At 39.3% G+C, this 20,026-nt stretch overlaps 1 protein-coding gene across 2 annotated transcripts; it reads right to left on the reverse strand.

Annotated features, from left to right (window-relative positions):
- Positions 1–3,063: 3,063 nt before the first annotated feature.
- On the reverse strand, positions 3,064–7,713 carry LOC103413616 (uncharacterized). Of its 2 annotated transcripts, none has more exons than XM_029090610.2 (6): positions 7,480–7,713; positions 7,364–7,390; positions 7,172–7,237; positions 6,023–6,573; positions 3,578–3,766; positions 3,064–3,332 (listed from the first exon to the last, which is right to left on the reverse strand). In XM_029090610.2, the coding sequence occupies exons 1-6, from the start codon at positions 7,514–7,516 to the stop codon at positions 3,282–3,284; spliced, it is 921 nt and encodes a 306-aa protein (XP_028946443.1). In that variant the 5' UTR covers positions 7,517–7,713; the 3' UTR covers positions 3,064–3,281. The 2 variants fall into 2 exon arrangements, with proteins under 2 accessions (XP_028946443.1, XP_028946444.1); XM_029090611.2 differs by having other exon boundaries at positions 6,023–6,619; positions 7,480–7,636.
- Between the last annotated feature and the right edge of the window lie 12,313 nt (positions 7,714–20,026).

The following is a 20,026-nucleotide window of genomic DNA, read 5'->3' on the forward strand; positions in this document are numbered from 1 at the left end:
ATATCTCAAGAGACATCCGTAGCTAGGGATTATTTCTCCCGGCCTATCTGCCAACACCAGATCCTCGCCCCAGACGGCATAGTGTTCACTAGGTACGCACAAAGAGTTACGCCTCTAAAAAATAATCACTTCATAGTATAAAGTCATCCATCGTTTATACTATAAAAAGGGGTTTCGAAAACATGTTCTAACATCCTATCGTCATCCATCAGATAGTCTACCAGTTTATGGTTTTTATAGAAAATACGATATATTAAAATATAACTCAATATAGGCTAACAATTAATTCCTCACCAAAAACGCAAGACGAGAGTCAACATATTAAATAAACATGCTTAACATAAAATCAAATTATAAACTCGTAAGACATGCTATTCATTTATGAAATTGAACTATAAAATCATGAAAATTTAGAAGGGGTCCACTCACAGTACTTCTCCATCGAAAAGCCGTGAAGTTAGCAAATATGCAAAAACCATAATAATTGCCCCTAAACACAAAAATGGTAATAAATAAATAAAAGGGGTTTTTAAAGAATTTGGGCTTGAATTAAATAAAATAAAGGATTTAGGTTGGATGGTTAGAGCCTAATGAGTTTAGGGCAAAGGGTTTTTGGGTTAAAAAAATTTAGGGTGCAAAGGTGGTTTGGGCCACACAACCAAAAAAAATTTAGGGTGCAAAGGTGGTTTGGGCCACACAACCAACACACACATACACTACACTACACACACACATACACTACACTACACACACACACACACACGCACTACACCATGCACACACACACATACGCACTACATAACACACACACACGTGCATGCACATTACACATGCACCCACCTGCACACACATATGCACACATAGCACAACACACACACACACACGTGCATGCATACACCCACACACATGCACGACAAACACATAACACACACATGCACCATCACTAAAATCTGCAGAAGACCCAGATTACGGCCTGAAGGCCTGGTGCTCACCGGAGAAGAACACCGGAGCTTTTACAGCTCAGGCCGACAGCGAACACATGACTTAGGCTCTTATCTAGGTACTAAAATGTAGAGGAAGGTAAGAGGAGTATTTCTATACCTTGGGCTTGCCGTAGAATGACTAGAGGTGATCGGAAAACCTCTTCAATGGTCACGGTTCGCCGGAGATGGGTGAACTCTCCCTGTGCCGATTTCATTCTTAAAACCTTGATAAAAACAAGATGAAACCCATTAAACATCATGCATGCATCATCAACAACGATTTAAAAGGAGATCTAAAGTTTCCCCAACCGGAAAATTTAGGAAAACTCGTCGGAGGTTCATTTTCCTGGGTTCGCCAATCTCGTTGTGACGGGGGAGAGAGACAAAGGCTAGGTTTGACAATGATGATGATGTCCTCGAGCATATGCAACTGTGGGTGTGAGTGTGCGATCACGGTGAAGAGAGGGAGAGAAGTATACGGGAAAGGGAAGAAGGAGAGGGAGAGAGAGATGAGTGAACTGAGAGAGATGATGGCTCGGGGGAGCAAAAATTAGGGGGTGGGCCCCTTGGGCTCACCAAATAAGAATTAAGACTATTTTTTTTAAATAAAATGGAGGGGTGGAGTGTTACAATCTACCCCTCTTAAAAGAATTTCGTCCACAAAATTTAAAATCAATTACTAAATTAAAATAGGAAAAAATAGGAAAAAGAATGTATGTATACATATAAAGAGAAATCAAGTTAGACTGGGTGCACAAAAGAGAATATGCCACACCGTCACGAACGGGTTCCAAAATCCTCTATCATGCCTCAAAGCTCACTTTCTTCTCCATAAGTGTAAAAGTAAAAAACATACTTATAAAGATATAAAGTCGAAAACACAAAATAGCTTAAGGTCAACAATAAGTACGCAAAATACGATAACGTCAAAATATATATTTGATAACATATAGGTCAAAAACTTCATGCTGAACTTAAAATTGAAAACGGAAAACACTTTCCTCAAAACATTTGTAACGACAAAAACAAATAACTAACTAAAGGAAGTTAAAATACTTGTACTGAAACACATCGCCTAAGGGAGTGATCCTTAAATATATATTCTCATTTTTACCTAGCATGAGGCATTTTGGGAGCTCACTGGCTTCGGGTTCCCTTGGAACTCCGAAGTTAAGCGAGTAGCGCACGAGAGCAATCCTATGATGGGTGACCCATTAGGAAGTTCTCGTATGAATTCTCAGAAACAAAACCGTGAGAACGTAATTGAGGCCCAAAGCGGACAATATCGTGCTACGGTGGTGGAGCGATCCCAGGATGTGATGGATCATGGGTCGGGCTGTGACAGATTGGTATCAGAGCCAATCCTGGACCGGAAATGTGCTGATGAGGACGTCGGGCCCTTAAGGAGGGATTGTGACATCCCACATCGCCCAGGGGAGTGATTCTTAAATGTATGTTCCCATCCCTACTTAGCATATGCCTTTTTGGGAGCTCGCTAGCTTCGGATTCCCTTGGAACTCCGAAGTTAAGCGAGTAGTACGAGAGCAATCCCATGATGGATGACTCATTAGGAAGTTTTCGTGTGAGTTCCCAGAAAAGAGAGTGCATTTTTGCTCACCACCATTTAGTGTGGTGTATGCTCACCATCCTATTTATCACCGTTAGATGAGTTTGAATTTCGAGATTCGTGTAGTAGATAAGTACAAATCTCGAAATTCAAACTCATCTAATGGTGAGCATACACCACACTAAATGGTGGTGAGCAAAAATACTTCCCAGAAACAAAACCTTGAGGACGTACTCAGGGCCCAAAACGGACAATATCGTGCTACGGTGGTGTAGCGGGCCCGGGATGTGATGGACCCCGGGCCCAGATGTGACAAACCCCAGGCCTGGATGTGACAGCTCAAGGTCCCGTGTCTCTGGTTTATCCTATGTTGACTCCTCATATTTAGCAACCAATACCATTTGCCAAGTCCGTTGGTGGACCTGTGCTTTTCATGACAAATGCATTGCAGTGTCCTACAATTGCGAATCAGCCCTCGCCTGCCCTGCCCTCGATCCTTGGAATTATCAAGAGTTCAGGTAAAAAATATTAACAGCTTCCTGATTGAGAACTGTGACTTACGAGTACTCTCAATGAAAAACAGACAATTTTCGACAATAATTACAGATAGATGTTCAACAGTCTAACCGTTTAAAAACTACAATACAAGGAAATTAACTTAAAACAAGAGGTCTGTCAAATACTTATTGCGGCCCAGTGGCTGGCATATAAGCTTCTCCTGCTCCTGAACTTCATGGGGAAAAAACAACCAGATCTTGCTTTACTAATGAGGTAGGGTAACACTGCAACACAAAGAAAAAAAAGGATTAAATTGGACCAATCAGATCAGGTACAATGTGATTTCCACCACATCACTAGAAAAATATATATAATGACCGCCTGAGCATGCTACTACTAGCTACGGACTATAAACTCTGTCAATTACAATGTATCCGTTTGCTTCACTCGAAAATGGATTATAATCTAGCTCCCGGCATACTATGATTAAAATGAAGCTAGACCATCAACTATAATCTCCAACCAGTACCTTGATTTTCTTGTCACAGAGAATAGTATGATGCCCCTTCTCCATAGCCGATAATGCCACTTCTCTTGTCCTGAATTCAAGATACCCATAATGTTTATGTTCATGGTTGTGCACCATTACTTCTATAACATCTCCATCTCCAACATCAGATATGTCATGGAAATGACGATAGAGATCGGCTTCAGTAACCTACAGAAGATTAATTGCAAATTAGATGTACAACATATTTTTCTTTCTTTCTTTCCACAACAAATATGATCAACCACCACCAAAATCATTCACCCACATATATGTATACATATGACCTTGTGACACTGGTTAACTAATAGTACAGTAAAACGATTAAAACAACTAACGTAGGGCTAGCTCGTGTTTGGATACTCTAAATCATTATTATATGTTCTTGAGACAAATGAGACCTAAGCATTGTTGGGTTTTTTCCAGCCCATGATAAGTTGCCCTACGTCTATAAGGAATTATAGTCTTAGAGGATTAAATTGTTTTCTCAATTGAAGTTGTTTTCCCAATTGGAGTTAGTTTCTCAATTGGAGATGGATTCATAACTAGATTCCACTTAGGATCAGTAATCCTTATTGAAGAAGACCTTTATTATGTCTATATAAAAGGGCTATTGTACTAGTTTTGAGGAGGGAGCAAAACAATAATTTGTGTACCACTCAAGGAATTAGAGTGAGAGAATGTTGTAAGGGGCAAAGTGTGTGCGAGAGAAAAGAAAAGAGATAGTGTATTTCTTGTTCTTGTTCTTTCAGGTTTTTCGTCAAGTCCTAGTTCTAGAGATTTGGCAAGATTATTGGTTGTACTCATTATTGATATAGTGAAAAATTGTTGTTGCTATCCCGTGGACGTAGGCACATATTGCTGAACCACGTAAATTATTGGTGTTATTTATCTTTGTTATTTGTTTTTCGATTTCTGGAGTTTGTTCTTGCTTTTCCCATTTTTAAACGCGATATTCTCAACAAGTGGTATCAGAGCCAGGTTTGGCTAATATCGGTTTAGAATGGAGGGTGCAACCTGTTGTAATTGAGTTATGTGGAAATCAAGAGGAGGACATGCTTTACTGAAGGTGTTAAGAGCAAGCCAGCAAGTATGTCTGATGCTGATTGGACCAAGATGAAGATAAGCGATGTTTTCTGGCAAAGAGGTCTATAACTGCCTTTGCCAATGACGATGGGTATTGCGATCAGGGGGAGCCAGGTCAAGAGAAGTCTAATCAAGAGGGTCTTGGTTAATGAGTAGATCGATCAGGGGGAGCTTGGTTATGGGTAATTCGATCAGAGGGAGTCTGGTCATGAAAAGTTCGATTAATGGGAGTTTGGTCAAGAGGAGCAATCCTATTTTGATATACCTTCCTCATGGTCTAGAGGGGAGATTGTTGGGTTTTTTCCAGCCCATGATAAGTTGTCCTATGTCTACAAGGAATTATAGTCTCAAAAGGATTAAATTGTTTTCTCAATTGGAGTTGTTTTCCCAATTGGAGTTAGTTTCTCAATTGGAGAAGGATTCATAACTAGATTCCAATTAGAATTAGTAATCCTTATTGAAGAAGACCTTTATTATGTCGATATAAAGCGGCTATTGTACTAGTTTTGAGGAGGGAGCAAAACAATAATTTGAGTATCACTCAAGGGATTGGAGTGAGAATGTTGTAAGGGGCAAAGTGTGTGCAAGAGAAGAAAAGAGATAGTGTATTTCTTGTTCTTGTTCTTTCAGGTTTTTCGTCAAGTCTTAGTTCTAGAGATTTGGCAAGATTATTGGTTGTACTCATTATTGATATAGTGAAAGATTGTTGTTGCTGTCCCATGGACGTAGGCACATATTGCTGAACCACGTAAATTCTTGGTGTTATTTATCTTTGTTATTTGTTTTTCGATTTCCGAAGTTTGTTCTCATTTTTCCCATTCTTAAACGAGATATTCCCAACAAGCATATTGCTATTTTCGTCATTTTCACATTAAGGAAAAAGTACGAACGTATGATAGTATTACCAAAATTCACTGGGCACGCAAGCCCACAATTATCTGATCCTATCCCACAATCCCTTGCTTTTTTCTGTCATTAAATTCTAGCCAATTAACCAACCAACTACCAAAAAAAAAAATGGCAACGTACACAACTCGAAAATGTATGCATCACCCAACTCAACCTTCTTTCCCAAAACATAATGTGCCAGCGTCCTTTACCTATAGCTTCAAAGTTCAAACCAAATCTTTGGGATAATGCACTAGTTGGTGGGAAAATAAAAAGTTTTCAAGTTATCCTAATCCTATGTGCCCGTGCGTAGACAATAAAATATAAAACCGTAAATCTGTATACAAGAGATATTTAATCACCAACCAGAGAGAGAGAGAGAGAGAGAGAGAGAGAACACAAAAGCATGATAATACCATGAGTTAAATAAGAAATTCTAAGAAATTCACTTGCCTGTGGAGCTAGATTGGCCACAAAAAATGAATAACGAAACCGTTGGAATTCTGTATTTGGCTTCTCATTATCATCATCCTGACCATTATTGCCATCCCCAGCATTTTCTAGTTCTATGACAGCTAGGAGATCCTTCACCCGAGAAGGGCACACCTGAGGAAAGTGTCCCTTTTCGTAACAATAAAAACAGTCCTTTAACTGAGCAAATGTATGATGATCACGTTTTATGTTGCAATATTGCGATTCAATGGAGCACATGTAAGTATGACAGACACTACACATTATTTCAGAGCCAGGTTCCACTTTTGTGCTAGGAGGGCACGATCGAGCCAATGGGCACCATGCAATGTGGTGGTCATTTTTACCACAAATGCTGCAAATATAACTTTCTTTCACAAGAGGGTGAGCAACCCAAGTGTCTACGGGCTTCTGATAATTGGGGCACTCCCAAGAGGTGTGCTCACCAACGTAGTCACAATAAGCACAAATCTCGCCACTGCTGACACTATCATCAGCACTATCGTAATCAGAGTCGAGATCCATTGTATCCTCTGATAGCTCCTCCCCCATAAAAGAAAAGGTGATGATGAAATGACACTGAATAATAATAGACATACATACTTAGTGGGAAAAGGCTTTGTTGTTGTTGTTGTATTCATATTCTATCTTCTCCATAAGCAGCATGTATGCAAAAGTGGAAATGGGGATGCTAGGTTAACTCTAGGTGCGTGTGCGCGAGCATGTAACTTAAGGTGCGTGTGTGCAAGCATGTAAGTTAACTTTAGGTGCGTGTGAGAGAGAAATCTGAGAGAATGAGCCGAATTTACCACCGAATCGCCCCCGAATCAATTCGGCAGTACTGGTACGGAATTCGGATGGTGAAGGACCCTATCCGGCAACTATGGCCTAGCTAGGTTCCTAACCCCTAACCTTAACCCCTAATCCCTAACCCTAACCCTAACCCTAACCCTAGAGGAAGGAAACAATCTAGACTTGGGTATTCATCACAGATAAATGATAAACCATATCTTCATGGGTAATGGAACTAATGCGGAATTTATTAGGATCCGTAAATAGCCAAACAAGCAGAATTGATAAAAAATAAATAAAATTAAAAAAAAAAAAAGTGTGCGTGTGTATAATAATTACCAGGACAGCAACGAATCAGGTGCACTAGATTGATTATTCGTTTTCTCTTTCTAATTTCTTTCTCCCCTGAAATCATAAGATAAAGAAATTAAAAAAGATTAAAAGATTAAAAAAAAAATTCGTTGGATAAATTGATTGAATCCACAAGTTTTAGCTAGATAGATCGGTCAGAGGCGGAGGAGAGGAACTTACTCTTGCGGCGTTTGAGAATCTCCTTAACTGAAAATCACAAAAAAAAAAAAAAATAATAATAATTAAAAAAATAATAACGATTATTACTATTAGGCAAGGGAAAGAAAAAGAATTACCCTTGCACGGGCTTGACGAGAGAGAGTTGCTTTCCATCGCACCGGCTTGACGAGAGCAGAGACCAGACGAGACCAGACGTGTGTAGTTGCAGAGGGAGATAACACGGTGCCCAACCTTCAAACAACGGCACAGAACAGATCCAGAATAAATAATTCAGGGTTATCGATTTTGTGCTAGGACCCTTTTCTCCTTACTTTTGGCATTTTATATTGGGTAAGCCGTCATCTGACTCATGAACTAAAATTGACCCCTCAACTATATTTTTGCTTAAATTAAGGACTTGAATTTTTTAAAATTAGCCAATTGGCCCATTCGGTTAGATTCCCTCCAATTTGTCTTTAACATGTCAGCATGTCACAAAACGCACCAATAAATTACACCATGTAGTAATAAAATAAAATAAACTTGTAATTGAAAAAACAAATATAAAAGCATAATTACTTATGAAAATAAAAGCAAAATCGTTCCGCAAACTGATTAAGAATTTTCATACCAAAATACAGTGATTTGAACAAAATGGACAAGATGGAAAATGAACTGCAAAAAAATGGGAACCGCATAGTAGCTTTGAAATCATTATTATTATTAAAAAACGTTCAAATGAATCTAAACATTTTTCAAATGAGTCAAATTGAATTCATTTGGCAAACTAAACGTTCAAATGCTTGGATTCAATCCTTGATAAAAATGAGTGTAATAAAATTTGAAAAATGTGGAGTGTAAGGAGATGTGGGGTATATAGAAATGCAATGTGTATGTCAAGAATGTAGGGTGTGAGGGTATTGTGGGTAAGCATATGTGGTATATTAAGATAATTTTTAATTGAAAAGGCAAATGTAGCGTATGTTAAGTATGTGGGGTTTGTTCAGTAGTATGTGGGGTGTTAATATAATAAGCCCTTACTTTTTTTCATTTTCACCATACCAAACAAAAAAGGTTAAATTAATGTGTCTTCCCAATTGACGCGTGACACCTCACTGGAGCAGTAGGCTGAACTTAAAATGGGCTTCATTTGCAGCTCTAAAAGGGATTTGTTATTTCTGTTAAGTATTATAAGTTAAGTTAGGTATAAGGTTAATTATGCATGTTCGTGGATGTAATTAGGTGGAATTTGTCGATTTACATGATTTTTTTTTTTTTTTTTTTTTTTGCAAATTAGGGTGTGTTGCGAACTTATGAAGCTATGTTGACATGTTATGTAGATGCTGGGGCGTTATTTGTAGTTTTGGTAAATTTGTAGTTTTGAGTAGGGATTGATTTTGTATCTGAATTTTTGTTAATTTAATAGTGATGGGATTGATTTTGTATTTGAATTATTGTAAGTTTTAAATTGGGGATTAAGACCTGGTTTGATATTGAGGTGATTCTAAAAAAAGTGGGTATAAAAAAAAGCTGGGAGTTTTATTGTGTTTGGTAAACATTCAGCTTCAGTTTTTTTTCACAGTTTTTGGTGAAAAAAAGCCAAAAATACAAAGCTGCAAAACCCAGCTTTGAAAAACCGACTTTTTTCACATTTGTTTTACATAAAAGTTTACCAATCACTATAATACTGTTTTTTTTTTTCAAAAGCACTTTTACAAAAAAGTTTACCAAACACTCTGCTGCTTTATTTCACAGCTGCTTATTCTCACAACACAGCAAAAACAACTTTTTTTCAAAGTACAGCAATACCAAACCAGTCCTAAAATTGTTGAAGTAATGATGCTCTGTTCACAACAGATGTAAAGCTATGAAGCTTTGGTGACAGGTTATTGTTAGGTTATGTATCGTTGATTGTTGGTGTGTGTGTGTATTGTTATGTGTACATGATATGGTAACCTAAGGCGTTTTACTAACAACCAGAGAGGAAGAAGGGTACATGGGAAGGCTTAACAACCTATCCCAAGCCCCCATATGTTAGGATTAATTAGGAAGAAGTTTAATGAGGCACATCTTGGTGCCTTTGGGGTAACCTACTTTAGTTACCTTCAGGGCGTGGATGAATTGGCCTTTAGTGAGCAATTGGTCCATGAGTTGTCGCTTCGTAGAGTGGAAAATCAAGGGGTTAAAGACCTAGAAGGGCTAACTTATTTAATAGGTTGTGAATTGACCCGGTTCACAATGCAAGACTTTTGCCTCATTACCGGGCAACGAGACATAAAGGTTGAGCCATAAAGTATTTAGCTGTTAAGGGAGTATTTTCCCAGAAAATTAGCATTGGTAGGTGAAATATCAAGCGTAGAAAGAAAAGGGGAAAGGTAAAACGAAGGCCATCCCCAAGAAAGTCAGCAAAAAAATATCCGTTACTTGTGATGAGCTTGAAAGGGAGTTTAAGGAGTGCAAAAACAGAGGCAATGCCTTCAAGCTAGGTATGGTATACTTTGTTGATGATGTATTAATAGGGCCAAAGAATAACGTTGATGTGAATCTAGACTACCTCGACATTATGGAGGATAATGGATAGGTTCAATAGGTTTGTATGGGGTTCCATCTCCTTTGAACAACTTCATGACAACCTCTCGTTTACTGCTTCAAGGAGAGGTAGAGGTAGAGTTGAGGGGGATGGTGAGGGAGATGAAGAGGAGGAAGAAGAAGAAGAAGAAGTTAGGGAAACGAAGAGGGCGTAGTAGTCTGAATTAGGATGCAAAGGAATTTCATACTCTTTTTAGGTAATATGTGTTGCTTTCAGGTAATATTGGCTTTATTAATGTGATTGAGTATTCATTTATTAACAAATATGTGCAGGTGTGGGCATACGGAAAAATTTCCTAACTTGAGAGGTGCCTAGGTTACTGCAAGGTGGTAGATCTGGCAGCTACACCGAAAATTTTACGATGCAAGACAACGAAGAAGCAGCCGATCCACGAGCAACTGCAGTTGTATATTGTTGATGCATAAAACCGGAGGTATTGGAACAACATAAATCCGACCATGAATCTGCAAAAAATGTAAATAACACAAGATGTATCGTGGTTCACCCCAAGGTTTGGGCTACGTCCACATTGATATTGTATTTATCTGAAAGGTGAGGGAGAGAATGTGAGAGCCTCTGTAATGAGAGTGAGGCTTTGAGAAGGGGTGAGAGGGCCTAAGAATTGGCATCTCCTAATTGTGAGGGTGAGGAGTCCTTTTATAGAATAAAGGCTCCTCACTTATTACATATTTGCCCATTCTTTTATTACATAATTACATTTAAATCCTCCGAGTATTTGTACGAGATCTAAATACAGAGGCCCTAAGTATGGTATAAACAGTAATCCCCCAAGTCTTCAATCAAGAGAGTCTTTTGGCTGGAGACTTGAGATTCAGTCAATGTGTGGGCCGAAGTAACTAGATGTTGTCTTGAACTGATGCTCGATATGAGGCGATGCTCAATATGAAATGATGCTTAACTAGAAGTAGCACATGTTGTGAGGCTGCTCGGCTCGTGGCTTATGTTGCCTTGGTTGGCTCGGCTTGTGGTGTTAAAGGTAAGGGAGTCCCTTTTATAGAATAAGGGCTCGCTCCTCAATACATGAATGATAGGCTAGAGTTGATGCTCTCTAATGATGGTGAGAAAGTCTCTTTTATAGAATAAGGGCTCGCTTCTCAATACATAAATGATGGGTTATGAGTGATGTTCGCGGCGAGGTGGTTGCTCAGCTGGCGGCAATGCTCCCTAATGAAGGTGAGGGAATCCCTTTTATAAAATAAAGGCTCGCTCCTCAGTACATAAATAATGGGTTAAGTCCCCCGAGTATTTCTCATGAGGCCTAGTTGAGGCCCAATATATGGTACATATTGTAGTCCCCCAAGTCTTCGGTCAATAGAGTCTGTTGGCTAGAGACTTCAATTTGAATCCATGTATGGGCCGAAGTGGCGGTTGTTCGGATGTGGTATTTGTATACCCTGCACTGAAGCTTTGTAAGTGAAGCTTTGTAGGTGAAGCTTTGCAAGTGAAGTTTTGAAGCTGGAGCTTTGTAAATGAAGTTTTTGAAGCTAGATCTTTTGTAAATGAAGCTTTTGAAGCTAGAGCTTTTGTAAATGAAGCTTTTGAAGCTAGAGCTGTATAAATGAAGCTTTTGAAGTTAGAGCTTTTGTAAATGAAGCTTTTGAAGCTGATTGACATGAGTGATGCTCATGAATGTTTATGTTGATTGACATGAGTGATGCTCATGGATGTTGACATGAGTGATACTTATGAATGTTGACATGAGTGATGCTCATGAATGTTTATGTATGATTGAATGAGTGATGTTCATGAACGTTTATGTATGATTGACATGAGTAATGCTCATGTATAATTTGAAGTATTGGACGTACTTTTGATCACCTGGTTAGTGGTGATAGCAGCAGGTTGCCGAATAATTTTGGAGTACTGGGCGTACTTTTGATTGCCTGGTTGGAGCTATTTTGGGCTTATGGGCCTTCGCCCTCTACACAATATTCCAGCCCTTTTAATTTGGGCTTTGCCCTTTTTTTTTTTTTTAATTTTTTTTATTATTACCCTCTGATGGGTTTATACAGATGTCTCCGAAAGATACGAAAAATAAATTACATCATTCAAAAATAAGGAAAGTAAATCACATCATTCTGGTGGGGTGTTTATTCCTTGCTTTTGCAATGTCGCCATGTGCTCTCGCAGAGGAAAACCTTCATTTTGCTTTATGCTTTTTCTCGAAATGATTTTCTTTGCTTTTGTTTTTTCTTTTCTACTTTGCTTTTCCCACTCTATTTCTTTCTCTTTTCTCTTTTCTCTTTTCTTTTCTTAGTGCTCCGTGGTCCACGAGTCCACAACTTGTTATCCACTTGCACTCTTGATTTAAAAGTTGTTGCACCAGAAGCTAATTGCTCCCAGAGACTGTCCGTAACCCGAATAATCATACTCCACCAAGTTGACTCGGAGGTGGAGACTCAACTCACTGGACAACTCGTACATCTGACCCAGATCAGTTGCATTCCCCTTTCATCTAAATGCTTTAGCTTACTAACCTTCCTGTCATGGGCCACCCGCATCTTTTCCTCGGCTTTTACTTCATTGTATAGTTTCTTCTCCTAAAGATATAGCTTGTGTAAGGTGGAAGAGAGATTTTTGGATCTCAACATCAATTCTTCATCGAACCCCAATTGAGCAGGAACAGCCACTTCAGCAGAGGTCGATGGCTCGGCACTCGAGCATCTTGGAAATTTCGTTCCCCGACTCCGAATCTCTCTGAAACTGAACTTTAATCTCACGAGCAACTTCGAAAGCATCTCAAGACCCCGATCGAGCTTTAGCTGCAGCTCCACCATTGCCATGGTCCTCGCGCGTCTCCTCCTCATCATGCAGTTTTCGTTGTTGCCTGCGCTCAGCGTTTGCTGCGGTGGCCTTCATCGGTCCGCCGCGCCGTCCGTAGCCATAATATTTGACCTTTCGTGAGAGAGATTAGGGATTTTCAGAGAGATATAGTGACTTACTTTGAATCACGCCGACGAAAGACACAAGTTGAAATTTGGAATTTTGATTTTCGTCTGAATCCGATTTTGCTTTCTCTGAATCTGTGACCTGGTTAGATCGTAGTCGGATCTGCGGTGGTTGTTCACGATGTTTCATTTGTATGAACAGGCATAGAGGAGGACGCCATGACGAGCCTCTGGAATGGATACGATGGTGTTAACCTAGAACATGCCGGAGGCTATAACTTGGGTGGGATCCTGCTTTCCAGTGCCGAGGTCTCCTCGCTGAGAGTAATTGGAGCCTCGACTCGCTTCCAGATCCTGAAAGCTCATCTTGATGTTTCCCTCCCAAACCTTAACCTTTACTTTCCTGAGAAAATCTTGATGCGAATTTCGAGGATGTGGAAGGAAAGTTGGTGTTTGGGTACGGAGATCTTGAAGAACCAGGTGATTTTTGGGGAGGAAGAGAAAGAAAGGAGAAAGAGAGAGAAGTTGTGGGATTGCAGAAAGAGACTGGATTTTTAGAGAAAGAGATAGAGAGTTTTGGGGTCCGCGAAGGTTTTCTGGAAAAGCCAATGAGGGAGGTTCTGGGTTCCTGGGTTTATGCAGATTTTGCAGATTCACAGTGGAGGTGAAAAAATGAAAGAGAACCGACATAGTTTTTCATGTTGATTCCCACAGACGGCGCCAAATGTTGATGCATAAAACCGGAGGTCTTGGAACAACGTAAATCCGACCATGAATCTGCAAGAAATGTAAATAACACAAGATGTATCGTGGTTCACCCCAAGGTTTGGGCTACGTCCACACTGATATTGTATTTATCTGAGAGGTGAGGGAGAGAATGTGAGAGCCTCTGAGGCTTTGGGAGGGGGTGAAAGGGCCTAGGAATTGGCCTATCCTAATTGTGAAGGTAAGGAGTCCTTTTATAAAATAAGGGCTCCTTACTTATTACATATTTGCCCCTTCCTTTATTACATAATTACATTTAAGTCCTCCAAGTATTTGTACGAGATCTAAATACGGAGGCCCTAAGTATGGTATAAACATATATAACTGAGAGCCGAGAAGTATAATTGTGTTGCAAAACTTCTGAATTTTATGAATGAAAGTGAATGTGTGTGAATATTGTATGTGTGAGAAATGTATTTATGATGCATGGCTTTAAATAGCAAGCTGTGGGGATTAGAGAAATTGTTCCGACTGAAGTGAATACGAACAAAGCATACTGGACTTGGGGGGACGATGCAGATGTTGTGATTCCTAAAAACCTGACTCTTGACACAAATGATATCGGCAAGTTGAAAATGCAGTTTAAGGAGTTGAAGGTGTCATTTGTGTGGTTGGCCCACGAGAAGGAGATATGAGACAAGAATTTGGTGAAGAAAGTGGAAGAGCTGTCGAAGATGGTGGAGGATTAAAGAGAGTAGTGAAGGAAGAACTTGTCGAGGAGAATACCGAGGAAGAAGATGAAGGAAAAAAAAAAAAAGTAAGAGAAAAAGTTAAAGAGGAATGAGAAGATGAAGAAGAGGGAGAAGAAGAAGAAGAAGAAGATGTAGAAGCAAAAGAAGAAGAGGCAAAAGAAGAGGTTTGAGATAAATATAAGGAAAAGGAAGAAGACCATGGTTGTCAAATTGGCTTGTAATGTACAATATGTTATGTAAGAAGAAGAAAAAGCAAAAGAATGAGAAGATAAGGGTGGGGAAAAAATGGGTGATGAAAAAAAAAAGGAATAAGATTACTCTGCCTCTCTTTAGCGAACAAAAACACCCCCAATGAATGAAAAAAATAAATTAAAGGCATAAGATTACACTACCTCTTTCTAGTGACAAAAACACCCCCAGTGAAGAAAAAAACTTCAAGGTATAAGATTACTCTACCCCCTCTCTTTGTTTCCCGCTTCAACACGCGAAAGTATCATTCAGCTGCCCGCCTTCAACTTTCTCTCGAATAGATACATACCTACCGATTTTTTTAAAAATGTTTTAATTACATCGGGTTACAACAACTCGGTCCAACACATGAAACCGGGTCATAAATGACCCATCACTTATTCAAAATGGTACTCGACATCATTTCAAAATTTCTGCAATTTAAATTGTCCCCCATCAATAGTTTCCATCATAAAGTTGCCTTCTCATCCCAAAACTCTCCATCTCCTACCAGCCCTCAAACATCATTATAGTCGAAAAGTTTCATATTGTTGAAAACATTCCTTGCCATTTGAAACCCAGTCGTAGTTTTGTTGTGCTTCTTGTCACTGGCCTGACTGCAATTTGACATAAAAATTTAAGAATTTAGGCAAGTTTGGTTGAAGGGTGAACCGTCGGTTCCACAGACAGTATGTGGTGCTTTCTTAATTTGAGTTAGGTTAAGAGTCGTGGCTTCCCAAAAAGTCGACATCATAGTTCATTGCTCAATCTAGATTTCAAATTTGGTGAGTTTGGAAATATCGAACCCTACAAATAAATTTGGTTATTTATGTTAATGTGATTAATTATGGAAGTTGGTTAATGAAATTAGTTCAATTTGGGATCAGGGTTGATGAAATTATTTGAAAGTATTGGATATTTATGTAATGTTAGGAAAATTTTTGTGGGATATGGGTTATGAAATGTCATTAACAGGTTGTGTGTAAAGGGTAGGTCGTTCTATTTTTGTTTTCTTTTAGTTATATTGTTCAGTTGTGAATGATTTATGTTGATGAAATCCATTGTTAACCACATGAATTAAGTTTGGTGTTTTTCCTTTACCCTTATGGGTAATGGTAGGGTAGTTGGACCTTCAAAATTTATGTGTCTAAACCTTGTCAGAGATCTTTGACAAAGTTATCTGTGGTACCCGAGGAGCTAATGTTGCGTGTGGGGATTGTCGACATATTTTACTCAGGAAAATCTGTTTCTCGAAATCCGGAGAGTGGTGCCTCTTCGATTTTTGAACAAACGGCCCTGCTACCCTTTCTTTTATAGGGGCACCAATTGTGTGCAAGAAGTACATTAAGAGAGTTATTGCTTGTAGGAATTTTCCCCTTGTTTTTGTACTTCAGAGATTTATTGGACTTCATTTCTCATTCATCATTTCTGAAATTATCTGGCCCATCCGACCGTCGTTTTGACTTGAACTTTGGTGAAGAGGCAGCCATGCCTCCTCAAGACAACATATGACGCCCATCATTCTTATCCCTTACTGGTCCTCTTACCGTTGGAGACTCTGTGATGAAAAATGATATGACCGTTGCGGTGGTAGCCAGGAACTTTCTCACTCCTAAAGATAACAGACTACTTTCCAAATGATCTGATGAGTTGGCTATTAAAGATTCTCTGGCTCTTAGTGTTCAGTGTGCAGGTTTTGTGTCTAATATGGCCCAACGCCTATTTGTTCGAACCTGTCAAGTTGAATCATTGGTGGCTGAAGTGATAAGTCTCAAACAGGATATTAGAGGTCTTAAGCATTAGAATAAACAGTTGCAAAGGCTCACATTTGACTATGCTACAAACATGAAGAGGAAGCTTGACCAACTGCAGGAATCTGATGGTCAGATTTTACTTGATCATCAGAGGTTTGTGGGTTTGTTCCAAAGGCATTGATTGCCTTCGTCTTCTGGGGATGTACCGCGTAATGAAACTCCAAATGATTAACCTCTGGTGCCTCATCCTTCTAGGGTTCTGCCCATTACTGAGGCTCCGAATGATCACCCTCCGGTGCCTTTTATTTCTAGGGCTTTGTCGACTATTGAGACTTCTTCTGAGTAACCTTTGTGAAGGCTCCCTCTTGTTTGTTTGTTTTGATTCATGTATATGTACATATTTGTAACTTATCGGAGATATCAATAAATAAGTTTTGCTTTAGTTCAACGTATTGTGTTAAATACACCAAAGCCTTCTTCACTAAGTTCTTTGAATTTTTTTCTTTTGTTGAAGCTTGTTTGTTGAAGCTTTGTGAGTGAAGCATGTAGGTTAAGGTAGTGCTCCTTTAATTTCCCGAGTGAGGAAAACTTCTCGGTTGGAGACTTGAAAGATCCAAGTCACTGAGCAGTCGTGAACCTTCCAAGTACCGAGGTGTAGTAACATATGGTAGGAGTCCCCCAAGTCTCCGGTCGAGGGAGTTGACGAAAAAGGTGTCTTGCTAGCCAAATTTCCAAAGTAACAAAACTTCACCGTTTTCCTTTCTAAGTGGTAGCCCAAAACTCCTACTTCATATATATTTGTTATGAAAGTTGTTAGGCCCAAAGAGGAGGAGGCCTAGGCCTTTTTTTTTTTTTTTTTTCGAATTTCCGAATTCTCGAATTTCCGAATTTTCGAATTTCCGAATTCTCGAATTTCTGAATTTTCAAATTTTTTAATTTTCGAATTTTCGAATATATATAAAGCTTTATAGGTGAATCTTTGTTGAGTACCATGAATTGATTTTGCTTCACACCATCTTGATTAAGAGTGTGTGAAGCTTTTGGTATTTGGTGTTGAAGCTTTGTAGGTGAAGCTTTGTAGGTGAAGCTTTGGAGTTGAAGCTTTTGTGGGTGAAGCTTTGGAGTTAAAGCTTTGTAGGTGAAGCTTTGGAGTTGAAGCTTTTGTGGGTGAAGCTTTGGAGTTAAAGCTTTGTAGGTGAAGCTTTGGAGTTGAAGCTTTTGTAGGTGAAGCTTTTGTGTTGGAGCTTTGTAGGTGAAGCTTTTGTGTTGAAGTTTTGTAGGTGAAGTTTTGGAGTTGAAGCTTTTGTAGGTGAAACTTTGGAGTTGAAGCTTTTGTTGGCACCATAAATTGGTTTTGCTTCACATTGTCTTGATCAAGAGTGTGTGAAGCTTTTGAGAATTGTAGTTGCCCTCCATTGATGAAGCTCTTGTTGGCACCATAAATTGGTTTTGCTTCACACTATCTTGATCAAGAATTTGTAAAGCTTTTGAGATTTGTGGTTGTCCTCCATTGATGAAGCTATTGATTTCCACCATAAAGTGGTTTTGCTTCACACTATCTTGATCAAGAGTGTGTGAAGCTTTTAAGAGTTTGTAGTTGTCCTCCATTGATGAAGCTTCGTTGAATTTCCCAATTTCCCTTTTTCGATTTTTTTTTTGACAAAACTGGAAATTTGAAAATGTAGGAGAGACAACATATAGAAGCCACACCTTGTAGTAGTCGAAAGTTTGGATTAACCATATAAATTGAATTTTCTTCGAACAGTCTTGATGAAGAATATGTGAAGCTTTCTACGAGTTGTAGTGTTTTAATTGTTACAGAGGAGAAATGTCTGAAGCAGATGCAAGAGGGCTGAATACCTTGATCTTTGTATACCATGCACTGAAGTTGTTGTTGGCTTGCAATAAGACTTTGTTGGTAACTATAACTCTTGTTGGGCATAAGTGCTCCCCTAGTTGAGTTGTAAAGCTTGAGGGTTTTTGATTATTTGTGAATGCTAGGAGTTCACATGTACAAGTTGTACCACTCGTCTTCTAGTTGGTGGAATGAATGGTGAGTTGCTTTCATCACCTGGTTGGTGGTACGAAGATGAGTTCCTTCATCACATTTCATCACCTGGTTAGTGGCATGAAGATCAATTCCTTATTCACCTAGTTGGTGATAAGAGTGGCAAGTTGCCAAATAATATTAAAGTACGGGTTGTACATTTCATCACTTGGTTGGTGGCACAAAGGTGAGTTCCTTCTTCACCTGGTTTGTGATAAGAGTGGCAAGTTGTCAAATAATATTAGAGTACGGGTTGTACATTTCATCACCTAGTTGGTGGCACGAAGGTAAGTTCCTTCATCACCTAGTTGGTGAGAATAAGGGCAATGTGCCGAGGCACATTGTAGCAAGTGTCGAATGACACAAAGTATGTTGAACACTTTCGAAGCACAGTTGGCTTATGTATGAATGTGTTGGAATGTATGATTGAATGAATATACTTTGAAGCTGTTCGTTTATTTGTATAGTCTTGTTGACATATACTTAGACTTTGTTTCATGTTGGAAGCATTCATGTTGAAGCTTTGAACCCGAGTGTTTCATTGCTAGGAATGTAATAGGATTAAGACCGAGTTGTCTAAATCACCTCTTTATTGAATTCATGCGAAATGGTCTTCGTTACATAGAATGTTGAACGGCTGAAGCTTAACACTTATACAATGTGAGTTTACTTGTAATAGTACTTCAAGTGAACAACGTTCCATGAATGGCTAAGGGTCTTGCCATTAGAGCTTCTAAGCTTGTAGGAGCCAGGGCGACTGATACCAATAACTTTAAACGGTCCATCCCAGTTTGGACTAAGTGTTCCTTCATTCGGGACTCTATCGTAGAGTAATCTTTTCTTCAATACCCAGTCCCTCACTTTGAAAGAACGAGGTTTGACCTTTGAGTCATAGTAGTTGGAGATGCGCTGCTTGTAGGTGACATTCCTCAAGTGAGCCTGGATGTCTTTTGAAGTTACCGGCTCCTTGATGTCGAGGATTGTTTGGATCTTCTCGGGATTAGCTTTAATGCCTCGTTGGCTAATCATGAAGCCCAAGAATTTACTAGAGCCTATGTCGAAGACACATTTGTTGGAGTTCAACCTTATTCGATACCCCTTTAGAATGGTGAAAGTTTCAGATAGGTTGGTGATGTATTGGTTAGCATGTTTGCTCTTGACTAGCATATCATCAACATAAATTTCCTTGCTCTTTCCAATCTGTTCAGCGAACATTGAATTGACTAGTCTCTGATAAGTCGCCCTTGCATTCTTTAGGCCGAAGAGCATGACTTTATAGCAATATAGTCCCCTGTCAGTAGTGAAGACTATGTGTTCTTAGTCCGGAGGGTTCATGAGAATTTGGTTGTATCCTGAGTAAGCATCCATGAAACTCAGGAGTTCATACCCTGTTGTAGAGTCTATAAGTCTGTCAATGAGAGGAAGAGGAAAGCTATCCTTCAGGCATCTTTTGTTTAGGTCAGTGTAGTCGACACACATTCTCCACAAGACCTTTTGGAGTAGAAGACTTTCTTTGGTCTGATTTTTCTTAACAATGACCACATTTGCTACCCATGTTGGGTAATTGACTTCGCGGACGAAGCCTATGCCTTTGAGTTTTTCAATTTCTGTCTTCATTGCTTCGTATTGTTCAGCGTCATAAGATCTTCGCTTCTATCTCACCGGCTTGCTCTTGGGGTCAATACTCAAGCGATGACAG

This window comes from Malus domestica, chromosome 12 (assembly GCF_042453785.1).
Source record: "Malus domestica chromosome 12, GDT2T_hap1".
Lineage (NCBI taxonomy): Eukaryota > Viridiplantae > Streptophyta > Magnoliopsida > Rosales > Rosaceae > Malus > Malus domestica.